The sequence below is a fragment of the Onychostruthus taczanowskii genome, unplaced genomic scaffold (assembly GCF_017590055.1).
Source record: "Onychostruthus taczanowskii isolate IOZ18803 unplaced genomic scaffold, ASM1759005v1 scaffold167, whole genome shotgun sequence".
Classification (NCBI taxonomy): domain Eukaryota; kingdom Metazoa; phylum Chordata; class Aves; order Passeriformes; family Passeridae; genus Onychostruthus; species Onychostruthus taczanowskii.
In genome coordinates this window covers 95,981-117,499 of record NW_024498873.1, presented here as the reverse complement: position 1 = coordinate 117,499, position 21,519 = coordinate 95,981, and the positions used below count along the sequence as shown (strand labels likewise).

At 38.0% G+C, this 21,519-nt stretch overlaps 1 protein-coding gene across 1 annotated transcript; it reads right to left on the bottom strand.

Annotated features, from left to right (window-relative positions):
* Positions 1 to 16,356: 16,356 nt before the first annotated feature.
* On the bottom strand, positions 16,357 to 18,333 carry LOC121333358 (chondroitin sulfate synthase 3-like; the record flags this gene model as incomplete). The annotated part of the gene is given in 1 exon segment (XM_041399625.1): positions 16,357 to 18,333. A coding segment is annotated over 1 exon segment (1,569 nt), but the record flags the coding sequence as incomplete, so codon positions are not given.
* Positions 18,334 to 21,519: the final 3,186 nt, after the last annotated feature.

Here is a 21,519-nt window from a genome sequence, read left to right as displayed (position 1 = left end):
ACTTGAAACATTGTATGAAAGTTATTTGACAGCATAAGTGTGAAAGCCTTACAGCTTCCACTTGTTTCCATTTGATGTAACTGATGTGATGCTTGAGGATCACACATTTTTTCTCAATGCAAAAGAATGAACATGCATTTCTCCTGAGTAATCTGAGTTCACTGAGAAAGAAATGGATGTTCATCTGTAGTTTCTACAGTCATGTGCAATTTTCCTTGAATCTGCAAGAGAAGTATAAGTAGTTTCAAACAATATAAACACATCAGATCTTTCAGTCTATGGGAATCACATCAATTTTCACATATATGATTTCAGAGAAATTAAGATAATTAAATATAGCATCACACCATGCTGCCATAATTCCTGCCCAGAAATTTTAAGTGTTTTGGGATCAACTTGGTTCTTGGAGAGATTTTCTGACCAATTTCCCAACCAAACAGCCTCAATAAGTATCTGAACTTCAGGGCATTTCACATAAACTAGTTACCCTTTTGAGGTAAGCCCTTTTGTAATTCTTTATTTTCCTAAGTTATTCTCATATATCATTTGGGCTGGGATTTTTTGGCTTTTGGTTGTTGGGGGTTTGATTTTTTTTTTTGTTTGGTTTTTTTTTGTTTTTTTGTTTCGTGTGGTTTGGTGGGGTTTTTTTTGTTTGTTTTTGTTTTTGTTTTTGGGGTTTTTTTGGGTTGTTGTTGTTGTTTGGTGGGTTTGGTTTTTGTTTTTGTCAAGCAAGTATCAAACAAATGTAACAAATATAGCAAATATAACAAATGTATTGTGCTGAATTATCCAATTTTAAAGTCTGTTTATTTTTTCCAGAATTATTCAAGCTGGGGTTTCAAGTATTAAAAGAATGAGTATTAATTTTGACTCACATTATCTAGATATTTTAATGTCAAAAAAATTATCCCAATGTTGTTCAGAAATGTAACCCCCACTTAATTCACTAAGTTTGTACTGCACATAGGCCAGAACAAAAGTATTTTTGTTGTGTTTTATCTCCAGGAAATCTAGCATTCTGGCAGTGCAATACAGGGAAAAGTGAAACAACTGAGCCATGAACTTACTCTAGTCACAAAGAGAAGTGTCCCAATGAGTGGCTAAAACTCTTCTAGCTATTGTTCTTAAAATGGAGATGGAGTGTGGATCCTAGTAACATGGGCAACTATGGAACCACTTGTTTCTGTCATCCTTTGTACTCCCCACTTTCAGCTTTATAATTTTATCCTTCATGTGGAAATGCTGCATTTTTGCCAGACCCTCTTGTATGTGTTGACCGTCAAACACATTGCTCCATCACAAAACAATTGGCCAGACTTCTTAACAGCATTCCCATCAAAGAAGAGGAGACCAGGGATATATCAATCTGATTTGCAAATGAATGCTCTTGACACATATTGTTGTATTCTTATTAAGTAGAAAATTGCATATGGAAAGGTTCTAAAATAACTACATTTAGATTTCTAAAATAGAAAAAGGGTAGCTTTTGTCAGACTATTAGAAATTGTCAGGTCTTCCTGAAATTCAAGAAGACAATTATGTCTCTATTTTTTGCATAGTTCCCATTTCGCATAGTCCCAAGGACTTCTGAACCCTCTCATCAAGCAGGTTAATCAAGGTGCCATACTGGAAACGCTACGTGCCTCAGTATGGAAATTTCTGTTCACTTTGTAAGCAAAATATGTTACACCATCACCACCTAGGACCAGGACCAGGACCAGCACAAATAAGTTCAGAATTAGGTACAAAGGAGTCACAGAAAAAGTATGTTGAAGGTTTCCCCTGCTTCCTTGCCCTTCCAAAGGCTTGTCTTGCAGGTATACCTAAGTCTGTCAGGCACAGCCAGCCAACTGATACTGATGTTGTTACTTTTCAGAACTCACTTCTTGTAGATACAGAGGCTGTCATATTGAAGGGGAATATGCAAAGCCTAAAAATGTCAGCACTAACTAAGATAGCATCTCTGAAAAATCTGATGTTAAAATTAAACACTTTTGTTTACATTTGCCCTTTTCTCCAAATGGAAAAAAAACAACATCACTCACTGTATCTAATTTACAGAGAAAATACCGAAACATATGCACATTTTTTTCCATAGAAAACCTTAAAATCCAAATAGGAATCCCAACAAAAACCCCTCTGATTGTCCTCTGAACTCTGTGGAAACTGCAAATATGAAGTGAAAATACTGCACAGGTAACTTTTGTAGTAGAACTGAACAATGTAGCTGTGGAGGTGAAGGGGTGATACATTTCACTAATACCTGATTGACAAAAACAAAATGCTGAAGAGAGTTACGAACACCAATATTGTTCTGAGGATAACTTCTATTTCACTGCTTCACAACTAGTAAGTTTAAAGGCAGAGTGACCCTAATCAAAGAAGCTCCCCAAGGCATAAGTGCATTTCTAGGTTTTTTTTTTTTTTTCCCTTTGGGGGTTTTTGTTTGTGGTTTTGTTGTTGTTGTCTTTTGTTGGGCTTTTTTTTTTTTTTAACTGATCCATGAAGATAAATTCTCTCTGCTGGCATGGTTTCTCTCACTTTTATTTCAGGCAGAAGTCAGGAAGGTCAAAAGCATGCAAAGATTTTATATGACCAAATTAATTGCACTCTTAAGCCTGTCAGAGGGACGTTTAAAGTGTGAGATCAACACAGTGGTAGGGAAAAGCCTCTATATATATGGTTGTGCAGCCATTTTCTTTTTGGGTTTTAGTATTCCTTCTTACTGAAGTATTTTTATGTAAATTGAAACAATTGGAAGTTTCTGTAACAGAAATTTTGCTTATGTTCATATTCCTATTATTAAGGTTTACATAACTTGCAAGAGATTGGATGATATCATACTATAGATAAACACATTATCTCTGCAAAACTGGCCTCCTGAGATCCTGAATTAGTATTTAATTCTGTTGGATGGCGAAACACAAATACAATATAAGACAAAAATCACACTAGGCTTTTTTTCACTAGGGTCATTGGAACCCATGAACAGACTTGTCAGCCTATTGTACTTGGTGTAAACACTGGGTAAGAAGTAGAATGGATCTCAGCGATCCACTACCCATATGCCAGCTAAGTGAAAGGAATAAAAGGAAGATAAAATAGACAGCAATGGCAGCAATGTCCCCATGATCAAAAGTATACTCATTGACAAAGCAAACCATGTTTTATTCCTTTGACATTTGTTCAGAAACAAATCCTGTGACTGGAAACACTTTGCACCAGCTTCTGCCAGCAGGGTACCCTGAACCACTTTGGCAGCATAGGCTTCCTCTAACGGTTCCCTAGTTTCAGTGGCATTTTTATCCACATCTTTTCTCATTAACAAGTTTATAATCTATTTTCAGGGCACATAGTAAATTTTTTCCTGATTTTTCATACTTACCTGCATAGCCATGGCGTGTAGGTCTGGGTATAAACCCCACAGTAGTCACCTGGGCACACTGTCATTATGCTTCTCCACTCTTTCTCTGTGTGACATTTGGCCATATCAAATAATCTTTTTCTTCACTTGGTGAAGGATGATGCAGTTATTACAGCAGTTATTTCTCTCCATCACCCTGTGTTTCCTCCAGATCCACTGTATTTCTTTCTAGGTTTGAAAGCAAACTTGCCTATTTGCAAATGTAGTGCCACGGTTGCTTGTGGGGTATCAACAGCACAAGAAGTGACTGTCAGGTAATATCCTGTGACCCAAGTGCTGGCATAAATTAGAGCAACTACAGGATAACTGCCATGTGTACTCACCAGCTATGTGAGACTAGCATAGCAATTCCCTTGTCAGTGCCTCCATAGGGTTTTGCTAGCTCCATGCCCTTCAGAAATTAAGATATGCCCTAACAACTGCTCACAGCCCCAGTGTGGCCTGTTAGCAACCACTGTTCCTATTCTCTTGCTCTACAGAGGCAAGGCACTGTCAATCTTGCTGCCTTCTCCAAGCCTTTTAGATGGAGACTGTAACAAAGCTTACCTAAATGGATAGCTCACAGTTCTCCTCTTACAACAGCTGCAGAAATCCTGCTGCCTGCAAACCTGATCAGTTCAAGCAATCTGCCATTCTTCCCCTGAAGCTGGGAGCAGCCTTTTATAACCTCAGTAATCACCACTCCCTTACCAGGGCTGAAGTTTTATAAAGAGCTCATAAAAGCATGTAAGAAAATTAGCTTTTAAGTTTTTTAAGTTCCCAATGTAATTATGTCCAGTAAGCCAAATCTTTTGCATTCATAATCGGCTTTCTCCTAGATGATGATTTTTACACCACTTTTCCAAAAGCTGGTCTTACCTTTGCCACGACAGCAAAGACATTGCAAAGCACTTGAGAAAATTTAAGTGCTTCAAATGATCTCTAGTGTACCTTTAAGCATCCAAATAATGTCATCCAAATGACATTCATCCCTTGTTTTATTTCACTTTCCTGCAGATTTCTATTTTAATAAAAAAATTCCCTAAAGAAAATCTTAAAAATCCTCCATTAAAGCCTTCTGTAAAGATGAGTTCATCTATAAATGGCCCATGAAATAATTAAATTCCTTCAATCTTACTCTCAAAATGAGGGCAGATGAAGAGGCAATTGTGATTCACTTATATGGCTGACTGACAGTGGTACAGATGTCAAAAATCTTTTCTAAAAGTTAGGGGTTTTAAAAAAAAAAGTATCACAAAGGTATGGTTTATATAGAGTATGGCCTACTGCAGACTGTCTTATCATTCTGATTTATGTATCCTATCTTACAGCAATTAGCACTTTCTGAATCACTTCATTTTGATAGAGACCATCTTCAACATAGAAGTGAACTTGGGTATCAAAATAATATAAACATATCCTGCTTTTAAGGACTTTTCAGTTTCTCAGAAACTGATTGAAATTTTAAGAAAGGCAAGTGGTTCCAGAATTTTCTGTCTCTTCATGGCTAAAGAATATCATCCATTCAAGGTGTGTGAGAAAGAACACATTCACGGTGTTCAAATTTTTTTGGAGGACAAGATGGAAAATACTAAATAATCATAAGGTAACTACTACTATTGTGATACTCCTTAGGCTCCTGTGTCAAATAGCAGAAACTTTATGCCACAAGGATGCTGCACTTTGGGCAGGAATCTTATAAGCATTGTGCTCCTCCTTTAGTCCTGAAGTGCTCTCAAAGACTGTTTGGAAGTTAGGTTATGGCTTTATGTAGTCTGACTCAGGTAAAAATTTGGTAAGTGAACACAAAAGGATAGTGTGAATATGCCACTGTGGTGATAAGAAAATTCTCTCTAGTTCCAGAGACATGTAAAACACAGTCTCAATTACTGACACTACTGTATGAACTCTAAAATTGGAGTAATCAGGAGTGTAAAGCTGCCATTATAAGATAGGTTGGTATTTAGATATAGGAAACATTACAGAATTTTCAATACTGAGTTCTAACAAGTGCTTCAGTCTTATAGGTATTCCTTAAAAGCTTCATAAAACAGTCATTTTTTCCTCATCCTAATTGTCAAATGCCACCAGCATAATTTAATTACTCACTTGCTGCGTTCCAGGGTTTTTATTTTACTGGTCTGGTTTGACAGCCTTATAATGACAACAATTTGGCATATATTTGTTGCCACTACTATTGACCACCCTATTCAGCCAGTTTAAGTGACCCACAGTAGACAAAAAAGAAAGAGTATATAGTGCAGTAACAGAAGGAGCCATTTGTTGCCTTTCAAAGGAGGAAATGCCACTGCCTAAGAAACCCCTCAATAACTGACAAAACACAGATTCTCTTGTTTCTATAATCCTAATAGATAGCAATACATACAGAATATTTGCTATCAGAGTCAGTGAGATTTGCCTTAGCATATTTTCTTTTGCCATCTGGAAATCACAATTGCTCTTTGGTACTTTAGACTAGGTTTGCAGGAACTGAAGTTCAGCCAAAATTTTGTGTATAATTACCTGATGTTATTTAAAAAGCACATGAAAGGGGCAAATAAACTTACTATTCAATAGCAACTTGATCACAATCCCAGTTTTTTAAATGCCAAATATGCAACAGTTCAGTTTGTCAATAGAAGTATCCCAGCACTTAACAGAAAGCTCTAGGCACACTGGTGGTTAACTTACTGTCTCAGTTCAGTCCTCAGCAGTAGCTGACTTCTTAACAACAACAGCACAGCAGTTTATCTTAGGAATATCAGTTAAAAACCTTCTCTGAGATGGTCCATATCTCTTCTGCCTCCTCATTGTTGGGTCTTGCCCTGTGGCATATTTATATCCTTGAGTATCCTAGTGACTGCTGCAGGACAAGGCAGATCCTGGACAGAAGCTTTTTTTGCACCTGCATTCGCTCCATTGATGTTTTTCAATCCAGCCGTTTTTAGCTGTACAAATTACATGTGAAAACACATACAGACTACTAAATGAAAGAAAAATCAGTGGATTCTACCCATCTCTGAGCAGGCTTTGGGGAAGGAGATAATTCAAGACAGCCAGCACAGCTTCACTTCCAGCCTGACCAACCCACTGGCCTTCTACAGTGGAGTGACTCCACCACTGGAAAGGGAAGAGCTATGGATATAATGTATCTGGACTTCTGTAAAGACTTTTATATGGTCCATAACAACATCCTTTGTTCTAAATGGGGTTAGATGGATGGACTGTTCAGTGGATGAGAAGTTGGTTGAAGAGTGGCCTCCAGAGTGTAGTGGTCAATGGCTGTGTCCTGATGGAGATCAGTGACAAGTGACCTGCCTAAGGGGTCCATACTGGGACCAATGCTATTTAATATCTTCATTAATGACACAGATTAATGGGTCGAGTCCAGAGATGGCACCAAGCTGAGTGTAGGGTTGACACACCTGAAGCATAGGATTCCATCCAGAGGGACTGGGACAATCTCAAAAAGTGGGCCCATGAGAATATCATGAGTTCCCACAAGACCAAGCGCAAGGTGCTGCACCTGAGTTGGGGCCACTATCAGCACAGGCTGGGAAATGAACCAAGACCAAGAGCAGCCCTGGGGAATAGGATCTGGGTGTGCTGGTGCGTGAGAGGCTGGATATGACCCAGCCATGGGCACTGCCAGCCCAGAAAGCCAAATGTGTCCTGGGCTGCATCCAAAGCAGCGTGGGCAGAAGGGGAGGGAGGGGATTCTGCCCCTCTGCTCTGCTGAGAGCCCACCTGGAACCCTGCATCCAGCTCTGAGGTCCCAGCACAAGAGGGACATGGACCTGTTGGAGTGGGAGTAGGTCCAGACATGTTCAAAGGGCTGGAGCACCTCCTCTATGAAGACTGAGAGAGCTGGGTTGTTCATCCTGCAGGAGAAGGCCCCATGGAGACCTTACAGAAGCATTTCAGTACCTCAACAGGGCCTAAAAGAGAGGTGGGGACAACCCTTTTTGTCAGTTCTATTGCGACAGGATGAAGGATAATGGTTTTAAACTATAAGAGAGTTGACTTCCATTAGATATAAGGAAGAAGGTTTTGTTTCAATAAGGTTCGTAAATTACAGAAACAGATTGCCCAGGGAGGTGGGAGATGCCCCATCCCTGAGGGCATTCAAGGTCTGCTTCTTCAAAGTTTTCTGTCTCAGTTTCCAAGGCTTTTGCCATCTTGTGTCACTGAGCCCTTTAATATCTGCTGAATCAATGACTCCTGTATACTTCAGTCCTAATTTTGGAGATGCATTTTAAATCTGGGAAGGTTTCATATTTCTGTTCCTGGCAATAAACTTAAGATAAGTTTAGTCATAAGAACAGGTTGAGGGAAGCAGTAATAAAATTCAGGATTTAAAGAGAGTGACAGGCAAATGGCTTGCAACAGAGCTGGGAACTAATGCAATGAAATGCTGTAGCTCAGCAATATTAGATGTTTTACAATTTTATCAGTGACATTTAATCTCATATTTGTATGAATAAACTAAAGAACTCTGGAAGATAATTTTAGCTGGGATATATGATTTTGGTTTAAATACATAATATTGTAGTAAAGTTTGTGTGAAAAATTAAATTCATTGGTATGATGCCATTAAAAGTATATTTCCTTAGTTTCCTTTAGTTTTTCCTTAGTCTAAATTTGTCCTCAGTACCTAAGTACAGCAGAAGCTAGACATTGAAAGTGTGAGGGAATGAAAGGTGGGGCAAGACTGCAGAAGTTCCTGCTAACTGCAACTTTTTGTAATTGGAGGACATTTTAACCACAAAAAAGATAAATTCAGATGTGTGATAGCATTGGTACTGCCATTTTGCTTATTAAAGATATCTCCCACATGTTTTACTGAGTTCAAAACCACAAAATTCCAGTAACACAGTATCTGACTAGGTATTTACCAGGCAGGGTGGGGGCAAATCAAGAGGAAAACAAATGTAGGTATTTTGGGCTCCGATAAAAAGCAAGCAAAAGAAAGAATATTTTAATATTACCTTGGCATTTGGTCTCTCAGCTGCACCCAGGCAAAGCAGTGGGATGCAGTGCTACAGAAATGCTTTCCATAACATGTTTCTATTATTTCTTGAATGGCACCATGAATTATTCTCTGTCCAGGGCATAAATTACATCTATGCTAGTCCTTCAGTTGCTTTTTATTCAGTATTTTTCAATTCTTCCTTTCTTTCTGTGGTTTCTTGTGCTATTTTTTCACATATACCTTAACGGCTACTGTAATTAAATTTTGTGTTTAGATGGATACTCTGTTTCCTGCACTGTCATCTCCTTCCTTTCAAATCTATGTCTTTTAATTACTCACTTTTCCCCCTACATACCCAGGCTAGTAAAATAGCTTACACACACTCTATCTTTCTACTTCATATGCAAAAGAAATTAATTTTCTTGACTCCTTATATGTTTTCCTACCCACTTTCTTTCCCATCACCCACAAGTATTTGGTTCTGTCATATACACAACATTTATGCTTTATTTTTAGTGCTTCTTTTGCCTGGTGCCAAAATCAATCCAGGAAGATCTGCTAGCTCCCTGATGAGCACAGCAACACGTCAAGCCTAAAAAAAAAAGAGAGACAATCTTCTCTTTGGTTTTTTGCATGCTCCCTTTGTCCACATCCATGTTTCTTTCAGAGTGGACTCACTTCTCAGGGTGTTCCATGTTAAATCTTGATCTCTCTGGTCTCTTTCACACGAGTGCAAGATCAAGGGATCTGCCCTTGTGTCTGTCCCTTAAACATTGGTTGACTGTGGCAGAAATTATGACTGATATATTTTTACAGGCAAGTTAGATCTTCTGTTACCAGGTGTTCTGAAGTGCAGAACAGTGTTCCCCATTCAGTTTTACTAGAGACATCTCCCTATAACATTTTTGGTTAAAAACACCATAGTTTCTGGATGTCCTCCAGTAACAGCACATGCCAGAGGAATGGCTCATTGCTTGGTCTCAGTTCAACAGATTTGCTCAACTTTGTCACCAAGAAACATTCAATCATAACTCATATTCATTCTGATTTTTTTACCAAACAAAACCATTGTATGAATGCAACAAATAAATTACCATAGATGAATGTACTTTGTTTCAGCCTGTCGTAGGTTAAGAAGGAAGTGAGTTTTTTGGGATCAGTGCTTGGATTTGAATATTGGCACTTGGTTTGGCCACTGAAGGTACGGACCGCCTCTGAGAACACAGGAGGGAGGTGAAGGCCTTGCAAGATGGAAGGGTGGAGGAGCCCTGAGAGGCATCGCCCCCCCTCTCCACCCCAACCCCCGCGAGATAGAGAGAGAGAGCCAGTGTCTGTGCTGCCTTGAAATTCGTTATCATGGACTGGCAGCACAGCCAGCCAGAAAGAGAAGTGGGGGATGCGGCATGAGAAGGTGCCTGGCCACTGTGGGAGTTCTGGGCAGACAGAGGTGAAGATTTTAATCCCTTTTTAGAAAAACTGAAACCTTCCAAATGATGATCCTCCTGAATCAGAATGAGGAGAGAGGGAGATGAAGCAGGAGGAAATGAGCAGGTGTGATGAAAGTTAATGAGAAACGTCAAAAGAGGTGGGAAGGATCCTAGATGTGAGGAGATGACGGAGTGGCCTTGAACTGGACTCTTTTCTTGTATGGCCATGGACAGACCCGTGTCTTTCCTGTAACACAGAAACTGCATTTAGGGCCAGGCAATGCCTTGAAGCCAAAGAGAGTGCAGTGAAGCAGTGGAGTGAACAGAGACAGCTGAGGAGGGTGTGGGATGCCCTCTGTCTTCAGTGAAGAGGAAGATCTTGGTTCACGAGGCCCCTCGGCCCCAGGAGGTAAGTCTGGGGGGGACTGGTGTCCCAAAGTTGAGAGACTGCTGCTTTTGGAACTGGATAGAGCATCCTTAAACAGGGAACCCTAAAAGCAGTCCTGGTCCACGTCCAGTGGTGAGAGAACTGGACATGGAGGGAAGAAATCGCGAGGGCAAATGTTCTCCGGGCAGTGCCAAGAATGACATGGAAACACAAGAGGTTTCAATTGTGTTCCTTCTGGGAGGAAGCCTATGGTGCAGGGGGGGGACTCCTCTCTCCCTGATGGACTTGAAGGTTGATTATTTGAGGGGTGATGATGGACTAGAAGTTGATTATCTGAGAGATGGTGACAGGGTGGAAATCTATGATGTCATTTGATGTTGTGGAGGAAATGGGGCGAGTAGGAGGAATGTATTTGGAGGGTTTTCATTCTTAATTCTATGTCTGTTCCTTTTTAGATGCTGTAGTTAATAAAGTTTGTTTCCCTTATTCCTAAGTTGGAGCATGCTTTGCTCTGTTCCTGATCACATCTCACAGAAGCCAATAGGGAAAGTATATTTTCACAGGGACACTGGCATTGTGCCAGCTTCAAACCATGACACAGCCATACAGCTGTGGTTGCAAGGTTACATCAGATGAAAACTACTGTCCAGAAGGTATTGTTTAAAGGAACTTCATACTTTAAAGCAGTGATGTGCCATGTAACAAGCCAATATATGAAGATACAGTGGAAAACTAAAGCATCTTAGGCACAAAGCACTAAAGCATCTGTGACACAAAGCTGTCAAAGATCCTACTTAGTTAAATAATAATAAAGTGCATCATATCTAAAAAGAGAAGAGGAGGGACTGAAAATGGCCAGCTCAGCTATCACTTCCATAAACATGGGCTTGCTGGTCAGAACAAATCAGGTGTGGAAGGTATATAGTTTTCATATTGCTCCAGAGTGCCCCCGCATTTCTCTCTGCATGTACAAGTGGAATGTACAAGGGGAAAATCTTCCAGGAAGAAATTAAAGCAGAGTTCTTCTTTAAAAGATGTTTTATCTTCCACTGTCTTAAAATAAGAAAAGATACACAGCTGTCTGGATCTACACCCTTACTATCCATCCTGTAATCTGTGAAACATATTTTATTACATTCCTCACTTTTTTCTTCAAGTGCTGGCAGCACTGTATTCAGACTGCACAGTGCCTTCTCCTGGCAATCACTCACTAAGCATTAAGGTGGGCCCTCAGATACCACGATACCTTGCACAAACTCAGGCTGCTACTTCTGATGCTAAAATTGTCCTTACCTGGTAGCAGGTCTCCGTTTTGGTTTCAGAGTTGAACTACACCAAGCAGTTCTCCCTCTGGTCTCTCACGGTTTGACCACCATCTTCAAAGAAGTTAGCTTTTCTTTCCTTCAGCCAACAGTGTATGGACAGATGTGAAAAACAAGCATAATTTATTGCTCCATATTACCCTAATCAAGAATGAGAGCAAGTCATAAAGGCTTCCCAAAAAACCAGTAATGACAATGTTAATAATCTCAAGCACAAACATTTTTACACTTTTTAAATTTTTTTTTTTTTACAGAAATCACCTAAAGGCAATTTACCTGCTCTAAGTAAAAGTGTTAGGCACCAATCTTATCTAGAATACATGTCTTTTAGGAATATCTTCATTGAATCAGCAGCCTGCAGTATATAGTACATCTTTGGATTTCTGCCTACATAGTTAAGCTCTCTACTAAGACTAGGTAAATACTGAACCAGCAAGGATGCTTTTAATTTATCTTTAAAGTCCCTCTAAATAGAAAATATCTGTTTTATAATAAAGTGACTAGAAAATAAGGATGTAAAATGACAGTTTGTAGGGTGAAGCTAATATATGTGCTGCCTTACATCTTAACAACCATTATTTCTTTTATTAAAATTATGGAACTAGTAAGTAAGGTTCTGAACTTTAAGATAAAAGACTTGAAAACAAACAAAACAAAAAAGGAAAAGAAAAAGGAAAAAAAAAGGATCACACAAATCCCCTGGTTCTGTTAATTTTCCTAGATGCAAGCATTAAAAAGATTTTGCTTTTCCTTGCTTTAGTGCGGTTCTGGTATGAAGGAGACCAACGGAAGAAATGAAGTAATAATATTCAGAACACTTTTAACTTACAGTGACAGGCAAATGGAAACAATTTAAAGTAGGCCTGGAAACTCATTCACTAAAATATTCTAGTTCAGCAATTCTGTGTGGCAGTGAAATCATAAAACTGTAACAGAAATATCATATATTAGCTCAAAAAGTTTCAATTCTGTAGTAACACATACTGCAAATGGGAAGACCCAAGAAAAAAGAAAAATAGGAAATTGAGAGTGAGTCATGATAAGTAATCTTATTAATCAAGTGAATAATGGTGATGGAAGAAAATTTAAATTATTCTAAGAAATTAATGAATTTAAAATGGATTACACGTTACTTATAGATGTACAACAGATGATAACCTTTGGTGATACTCAGTTATTGTAAATAGTTAGACTTAGTGAAACGTCTCATTTTGCTGCATTTTAGAACCAAAACTATCACTGCTTCTTAACATCATGGCTAATTTCTGTGTGTATTCAACACTGCATTTTATTCTTCTCCTGATTCGATTATTTTTTAAAAATACAGCAGAAACATAAACCTTTCCCCAGTCAGTGACTCACCAATTTCTAATCCCTTTTTTTCCCATAAATTTTAACTGATTTCAAATTGCAAGAAAAAAAAATATACACTACACATGTGGGGTTTTTTGTGCCTTAAAGCTGGCTTCATTCTTTGGAGCAAAATGTCTGATGTAGCAAACTACATCTTAAATTATTGTAGAGAGACAATTGCAATTAAGAAATCAAAAGAAGTTTAAATTGTTTATTTCCCTTTGATTAAAAAAGTGGTTTTTAACTCGTGCTGCTTGCAACTCTCCAGTTACTGAGGATGTGCAGTACACTCCTAGGAGTCATTTTATCCACACTGTAATTTTTTAAAGAATCTTGAAGTATTATCAAGCACACAGTAGAGCAAAGGCTCCAGACGGCAGTTTTGTGCACAGCTGGCATTTGCTGAGTGCAGAAGGTGCCTCTCTCTGTACTGCTCATTGGGAAAACCACGTGGCACCTTTTCCTCCCACATGTCCCATGAGTCCCATGATACAGTAGGACCCAAGTACATGATGCAGGTCCATGAGCCCCATGAAGTTTTGCCCCTTCCTTCGAAGCCCTTGGAGTGCAAACAGAGGGAAGCCATGTGGGACCAGGGTCTTTTCCCCTGGGGACAGTGAGAAACATGATCTGCACAAGACATCCTGCCACCCCACTTAATGAATCCCCAGTTTGGGACCCTCCTTTAATCCCTCCCTGATTAAAAGGGCCCTTTTGCTTCTCAAGGGCAGCTGGTGGCAGCAAGTACAGCTTTTCTATGTTTGTCTGAGCTGCTCATAGGCAGCACAGGTGGCAGCACAGGGGTTACCTGGGCACAAGGTGCCAGCTCCTGCGGCTGAGCCTCACACCTCCCCCTGGCCTTCTGTCTTTCTTCAGCTTGTGAACCAGTACCCTGATGCAGAGTACACTCATCCAGTCTCAGAGAGCCCAACAGGATGCTTTTCCTTCATCCAGGAGATGCAAATACTCTGTTAAATTATGCACTGTGACTGGGAAAACATGCGTTGATGCAGTGGTTTGGGGGTTTCTGAGGTTTCTGAGTAGTGAATGCTGAGATTTTTTTTTAAGAATGGCTGTGTCTGAAAAGCCGAAGTGTGTGCTGTTTACAGCCCACTTCCCAGCGATGAAGCCAGGAAAACTGTTCTCAGGGAAAGGAGGTTTGGGGAAGAATTGATTATTATGTTCTATTGTGAATTCACTTGTCACGCATTTACAAAGGGACATTATACACATAGAAATGTCATTTTACAATCAAGATTATGATTTAGATTAAACAAAAGCAAACAGTTGAGTAACACAGATATTCCCATCTTAATCTACACATACATAACATTAACACTTTTGTGCTTTTCTTCTTTCTTTTAATATGATCTCCTTAGAAGGCATATTATTCCTCAGACAAACTAACACAAGTTCTCAAGTTATCTCAGGATAGTTATTTCAAAAGAAAATGCAATATTTCATAATAAACATTTATAATCAGGTTTTAACAAAGTAATTCATCATATAAACAAATGAATCAGTCAAGACACTAAATAAATATTTGTACTGGTAAATACTAGCATTTTGCTTATATCATATAGGACCTGATCCTGCAAGCCCTCTGTATACATCTTTATCCCCACTGAATGATTGGTTTCATTGCTTGTTCTAATCTACTATTTTACTTTGAGCTGAGCAAATACTTTCTGGCCACTAAGTTAAGTAATTGAAATAAACACTGGAATACATCCCAGCAGACAATGATTTCCTCAGATATCTTTCTAAGTCATTAGGTTTTTTCTTGTTTATGAAATCGTCACAAATATTTATCAACAGGAAATCAGTTTTTGATATTTACAATCTGAGTTTCATTGGTTAATTGAGATTTTTTCAGTATATCAAGTTCCTTGTTCTTGGCTTTTTTGAGGAAAAAAAGTGTGACTTTTGCACTCAGTTTGAAGAGCAATTTCCAAGAATTATATTACAATTGAAAGTGAATTTTTCTTGTGTCATACATTTGAGCTAACAATACTAGGCTGAGAAGGTAAGAGCCTCCAGGAAAATAACAAGCCAGGTGTTCTGCTTGAGGAGGGCTGGTGCAAACATGAATTACACTCTGTTCTCACCTACAACAATTGCTACCTTCTCCAGGGAAAGGGAATGGCCTTTTTTAGGGTACAAAATAAACTATGGCCAGTCTTTTAATTCTGAATTTACTCAATCCCTTGTCAGGGTTTCCTTTTTCTTTGCATGGTAAGTTCAGAACAGAGAATCACAGATAAAAGACATTAACTGACCTATATACCCTCTTCAAACATTAGGAAATTATCTGGATATCTTCCCACAAACAGATGTGCCAGTGAATTCCAATCACTTAGTTGTTTTGGGGGGTTTTGGGGGTTTTTTGGTTGGCTTTTTTTTTTTTAAGGAAACACAGAAGCAGTCAGTTACAGCTAAAAAACTTACCACTTTTTCTTGCCCAGCTCAATTTGAAATATAGTTTGAAATAAAGGGTACTGAGGTTATTAGATGTACCCATTGTAATAAGTTTAGCTGAATTCTGATGGTTTCCTGAATGTCTCTAAGCTCTTACCACAGTATAACGTGAAATGTTCCAAGTATCTGGCAAAAATAACAACAATTGCAACAAATCACTGCCTGAACTGAAAAGTGGAACATATTTTGAAATTACTCTCTCTATATATCTATATATAGGGATATACACACACGCACACACACACACATATATATCCCTATATAAACATTTCTTTAAAACACAGAAATTAATTTTATTATTTCTCCTGTTGGTATTAAATACTTTACTTCATGAATCCACAATATGGCAACTTCAGGCTGTTTGGAGAGATAATCTGAAAACAGTCTTATAACCTCCATTAATATAAATATATTGGCAAGGAACTTTGACCAGCAATAGTAAATTTTGAAACTTAAATTACTATTCTACAGTTACTTTAATTTTAACAACAAGTTACTACTGAGTACCAATATTCATGAAAAATGTAAAACAAAAAATAGAGCTTTAACTTTTAACACTGAAGTACAGCTTTATGAAAGGAATGTAAAAGAAAATGATGTATTAGAGACTCAAAATGAGAAAGAGAAGCTTATACTATGTGTTTCAAAGTAAGAACACTGTATGCTTGTACTTTATCATAAATTACCATGTTGAGTCATAGTTTCTTCTTGCCTGCAAATGAAGGATGTTGGCTCAAATAATCTTCAAAATGTACATGAGCATTTGACTAAATCCTGTTTGTTGTGAAAATAAAGTTCATTTACACTTTGACTGAATAACAATGAGGAGTTTGTTTTAATAATAAGACATTTAAGGACCTTGGTAGCCAGTACCAGCTGTATTTGCAAGTAGCTCCTCAGCTTTACTCTTTTTTTAAAAAATAAAGGTACAGTTATAGTTCTTCATTTACTTTAAAAATTCTAAAGATGAAGAAAAGTAGCGTTTATACATATAAGTTCTCATATAAATTATAAAACTCAAGTTTATCTTAGAGAGTTCCATCCCCAGAAGAAGCGTAAAGCACTTTTGTGGTACCTTCACCAGTAAATATTTGTATCACATCAAATCTGAGAAATGCAACAAAGATGATATTGAATCCAAAAGCTGAAAGACAACATTCTTCTAATACAGTCTCTTGTGATGAATATGCTCCATGTGCTTGTATGATTTCCATGACAAGATTGAATTTCAAATAAAGGAAATATGAAGGAATTCACCTCACCAGTTCAGTAGGCATAAGAAACATCAGTGAACAGCAGAGTCAGCCCGTTTGAGGTCAACAGTCTTTGGAAGACAACGAGGAGGGAGTTTAAAATACAACAGCAAAATCAAATAACAGCAATGAGGTAAACTCCCCTAAAAAGGCCAAATAGGCTGAGTGTCAGGAGAGAGTCCAATTGTACCTGACACCCAAATGTTTCTGTAGCCAGAGTCCAGCGAGCTGCATGGTAGAGGCAAATGTACTTGCTTTGGACCCTAAGCACATTTTATATTGTTTCGGATCTAAATTGGGGTCACACTGAACAGGATGAAAAATATGGACAACTCCTACTTCCTGACTTCTGAAAGCCTTCAAGCCAGATGTTATCACTTTAGTAAAGAGGTCTACATCCTCAAGTCCCCAGCCTTGAATTGAGGTATCAAATCCACCAGCAGTAAGTAAGTCACTTTTGTAAATACAGGTAATTCCAAATCCATACTCCCTCCAAAATCCAGTTCTTTTTGTAAAAACAAAACTACTGTCAGCTGGAGGGTTGCCTCCATATATTACTTTTGGATCGTACTGGCTGAAGATGATAGGGTAGTAAACCTGTTCTCCCTGAATAGTGTTATCTCTGCATCGCTGGAGGAAGTCTGATGTGAATACCAGATCAACATCACAGAACAGCAGCAAAGTGTCATTGTCAAAATGAGATGAGGCCATGTCAAGAGCTAGACCTCTAGAAAACTTTCCTGACATTGGAATCAGGGTCATATCTGCCTTGGGATACCTAACGCTGTATTCTTTCATTAGTTCTATGTGTTTGCTAGAGTCTGGGCCTGAATCAGAACTGAAGAGTATTATTGCCAACTTTACGTTCTGCTTGGGAATAAGACAAGTCTTCTCAAAATTAACCATAAATCTTGAGAAAGTGTCAAATCTCCCCGTGATAGGAACAAGAATATGTATTTTCTTGTCACTGTGTCTCCCGATGTCTTTGGTTCCTTGGAATGACGAGGAAAAAATCTTTAAAGAATTTGAAAGGAAAGAGAAAGATTGAGTGTCACTATTGGTGTCCTCCAGCAGGCTTTTTACATCCAGCTCCTCTGCTTCTTTGAAGAAAGGTTTGCTAAACAACTGCTGAAGGTAAGCATGGCGTCTCACTGGGACTGTAACTTTCCTTCCTTTGTGCCTTTTGTACAAAAGCAGTAAATCTAGGATGTACTCTACTCCATGCAGAGGGTCTACCCTGCGGTACCCATACTGTATTTCCTTGAAATCAATGAGTCTTCCTCTAGATCTGGAGTTCTCATTTATCATTTCCATGACCTGCATCACAGTATCATCCAGTGCAGCCCGCAGGACACTGCTCAGGCTCTGCCGGGGTGGCTGGTTCTCCACCATTGAGTAAAGAAACTTTCCTGTCAGGAACTCCCACTCGATGACTTCATCCCTTTCATGTGGCTGGAAATTATTGAAAGACGGCACCACTCCCAGTTGCTGATCTTCCTTATTTACTTCAGTGTTACTGAGCTTGCTCATCAGGACACTTTCTCGATGGAGCTGGATAGTCCGATGGCGCAGTTCGGAAATTTTGCGACTCAGTATGTAATTGTGCAGCCTATATTGGTAGGCAGGTCTTTTGTTTGGATGAAGCGTTATGGCTGTATGAATCTTGCTGTTGTGAAGATCTTGAATGTAACCCTTGCGGTTGTGTTCATAGTTTTCATGGAACAATTGCTGCATCTAGAAAGAGAGAGAGAGGGGTATAGGGGGAAAGAGACATTAGGTTGAAGTGCTTCTATCCAAAAAAAGAACTCACATTGGTACTGGTATCACTATCAATTCTTATAGATCATGTTTATTTTTAGGCACAGAATTTTAAAGTATTCAGTAGAAAATAGTTATTGTTTTGGTCTGAGTTTTAGTAGCGTCCACAGTAAGCAAAGAGAAGGTCAGTTATCTTGGGTTAATCTTCATTTCAATCAGCTGCAGAACTAAGGCAAATGCACAGGCATAGATCTGTGGGTAGTATTTCTGAGTTGATAGGTGCTATGCATGACACACTGACTATCACTTCTATCTAAACCCCAATTAGCACAGATCTTTAATGGAAGGTTAGCAACATTCACAATTTTTTAAAGAGCACCCTGTATTTGTGTCTATGGAGCAAAAAGCTGATTGTACTGATATATGCAAATAGTTAATGCTGCTTAACATTCAAAAACTGAATGGCCTTAACAAAACTTTTTTTTTTTCATGTTGACAGGGAATTCAATAATTGAAATAAAAACATCTGAATGTACATTTTGTAAGGTAAACATATAATAGAGTATGTCAATTAAGTAATTGTGATAGTGATTTCCAATTTATTTCTGTAGCAAGAAAAGACATTCTACTTCTGTCAAATTAGTAATTGTGATATAGTGAAGAGATACATTTGTGGCTGACAAGTCTAGGATCCAAAATATCTGGCCTTTATACTTTCTGTGCTGACAACTAAACCATAAGCGAACCACAAAACTATCTCTGATTCCATTTCCTCCCTAGAAGACAACTTAGCTCATAATTCGTGTGATGAGTATTTATTCTTAAATGGGAAATCATATGGACTAGTAAAATACTGGTATCATAAATATATTTAAAACCTGCTGCTCTTTGCTAACAGCTACTAACTCTGGAGAATTATTTCCCATGACTGGCAGATAAAGGAGAAAAGGCTGGGTTGTTTTTTTTAATCTGCAAACAGATTGGTCTGTAATTAATACATAAGGAAAATGTGCTAATTAGATAGAAAATGTTCAAGAATGTGTTTTAAACTTGGGCTGTAATCAGATTCTGAGATGTACTGAAGTTTGTCTTTTATATACTGAAGAAATCAGGAGAGGTAAATCCTGATTGCACAGTATATCAGACTCAAAACATTTAGCTCATTTTACTACAATTCTTTCAAGAACAGAAGTTTTGATACTGGAATATTAAGTAAAAGGCAATATTAAGAATAGGGCAATAAATGTAAAATAACTCATAACAAAGATAAGAACCACGAAAGCTATTTAAAATTCATTAGCATGTATAAGACATAAACTTTGTCACATTTACAAAAACAGAACTTTAATACAGAACTTCTGAACTACCCCTTCCATCTCATTCAGACCCCAAATTCTTCTGCTTGAGCAAACATGGCTGCTACTATTACTCAGATTAAAATTTTTGAGGTTAGTCATATTATATGTAGAAAAGCAACAGGCACACTCTGAAAAATACCTTAAGCTATGTTAAATTTGCCTCTAATAAAACAGGCATCTCTGTTATATTAAAGTGAAAATGAATGTGAAAAAACTATACAAAGTTACAACATGACTCATATACCCCTTATTCACAGAAGCTATCTAAAGCTCTCTGAGAACATTTGTTCTGTCTTGAAATGTGGGTGTTGTGACTTGTTACATGAGATGAGATGAGCCAGGGACATGAGGCTGATTTCCTTGTAATCACAGAGAACAGGAACCAACATCACTAGGCCTGTTAGTGTTTTAACTAGCAGTGCTGAAAAAACTGAAATATGGCTTTCTTTAGAGTTAGAGATGGTCACTGGCAGGACAGGTGGATTAGAGATTGAAAGGCAAAACAGTGTTTGGGAAAGAGCTGGGCAGTGACATTTGCTCTTTGGAAAAACAATTTTCTCTTCTCGCTCTACAATTTACATTTTGAATGATGAAAAAAGAACAGCTGATCTGGCTAGATTTCCAGCTCTCCAGTTATAAGTTGCACTTCCTTACTGGTCTGTTTTACTTAAAATTGTATGCTGTGAGCTCTGCAAGGTGCTGTGCTTTTGCATTGTCCACTTCTTCTGCAGAAAGCTGAAGGCATGATTTTTACATCTAGAATTTCATAGTAATGTCCCCTTAAAGAAAAATAAAGAAAATGTGTAATGCTGAAAACAAAAGAAAGAAGGGGAGGTGGTTTGCATGACTTTCTTTTCTAAGCTGTCTAATGAAGAATGCTATTTGAGTATAAATGAAGCAACTGTTAACTTTACCCATTTACAACCATTAACACCTTTACACATTACATTTAAAGTATATGATTTTTCATAGTTAAGTACATGAAAGTTTTATGTAAAGTAGTAAAAAGGATTTTATCCAAAAGATTTGCAACAGATGACATATTGCTGCAAAACTAAATGCTGTCCTCCAACTGTGCAAATTCTTCTGTAACCCTTGACTTATTACAAAATCAGCTTTACAGAAGATTCATTAGCCGCACTTATTTAACATAAATATTCTGTTGACATAAATACTGCATTTTTCGCACATTCCAATTTCAGATGCCTGGGTTTATTTGATATGCTCCACTGAAACCATGGAGAGAAGATATACTCCATTATAATAATGATTTCGCTTTTGATAATCAACAGATTAAAAGTAGCAACGAAGAAAAATTTGAATCAAATCAGTAATACAGTACTATCACACATATGCAAAACTGTACTAATCCATTTTCAGTTATGTTACTGAAAACTTTTAATAGATCCCGATTTGGAGAAAACAGAACAAACATGACACTGAAAGCATCAACACTTCCTGAAGATAGCCTGTTTTAATCTTGGTGCAGAAATTTGTTCTTAATGTTGCAAGAAAAAATGTCTTATTACAATTCAACTTATTAACATCTAAATGAAAGCAATTCAATTTGATCCTAACTTTGCTTTGAAATTTCTAAGCAACATGGTCAAGCCCAGTGGAAATCCATGGAAAATGGATTTGTGTGAGAGTCTGAATTGAAAAATGCAGTCATAAATTATCTGGCAAAGGAGGTGGGTTTAGGAAGTAGCAAGATTTATTGACTATAAATTGAAATCATTCAGCATGGTAAGAGTAAACCTTTCTGCAAAAGTTTTCATGATTTTGAATGACAAGGTAATAAAATGCC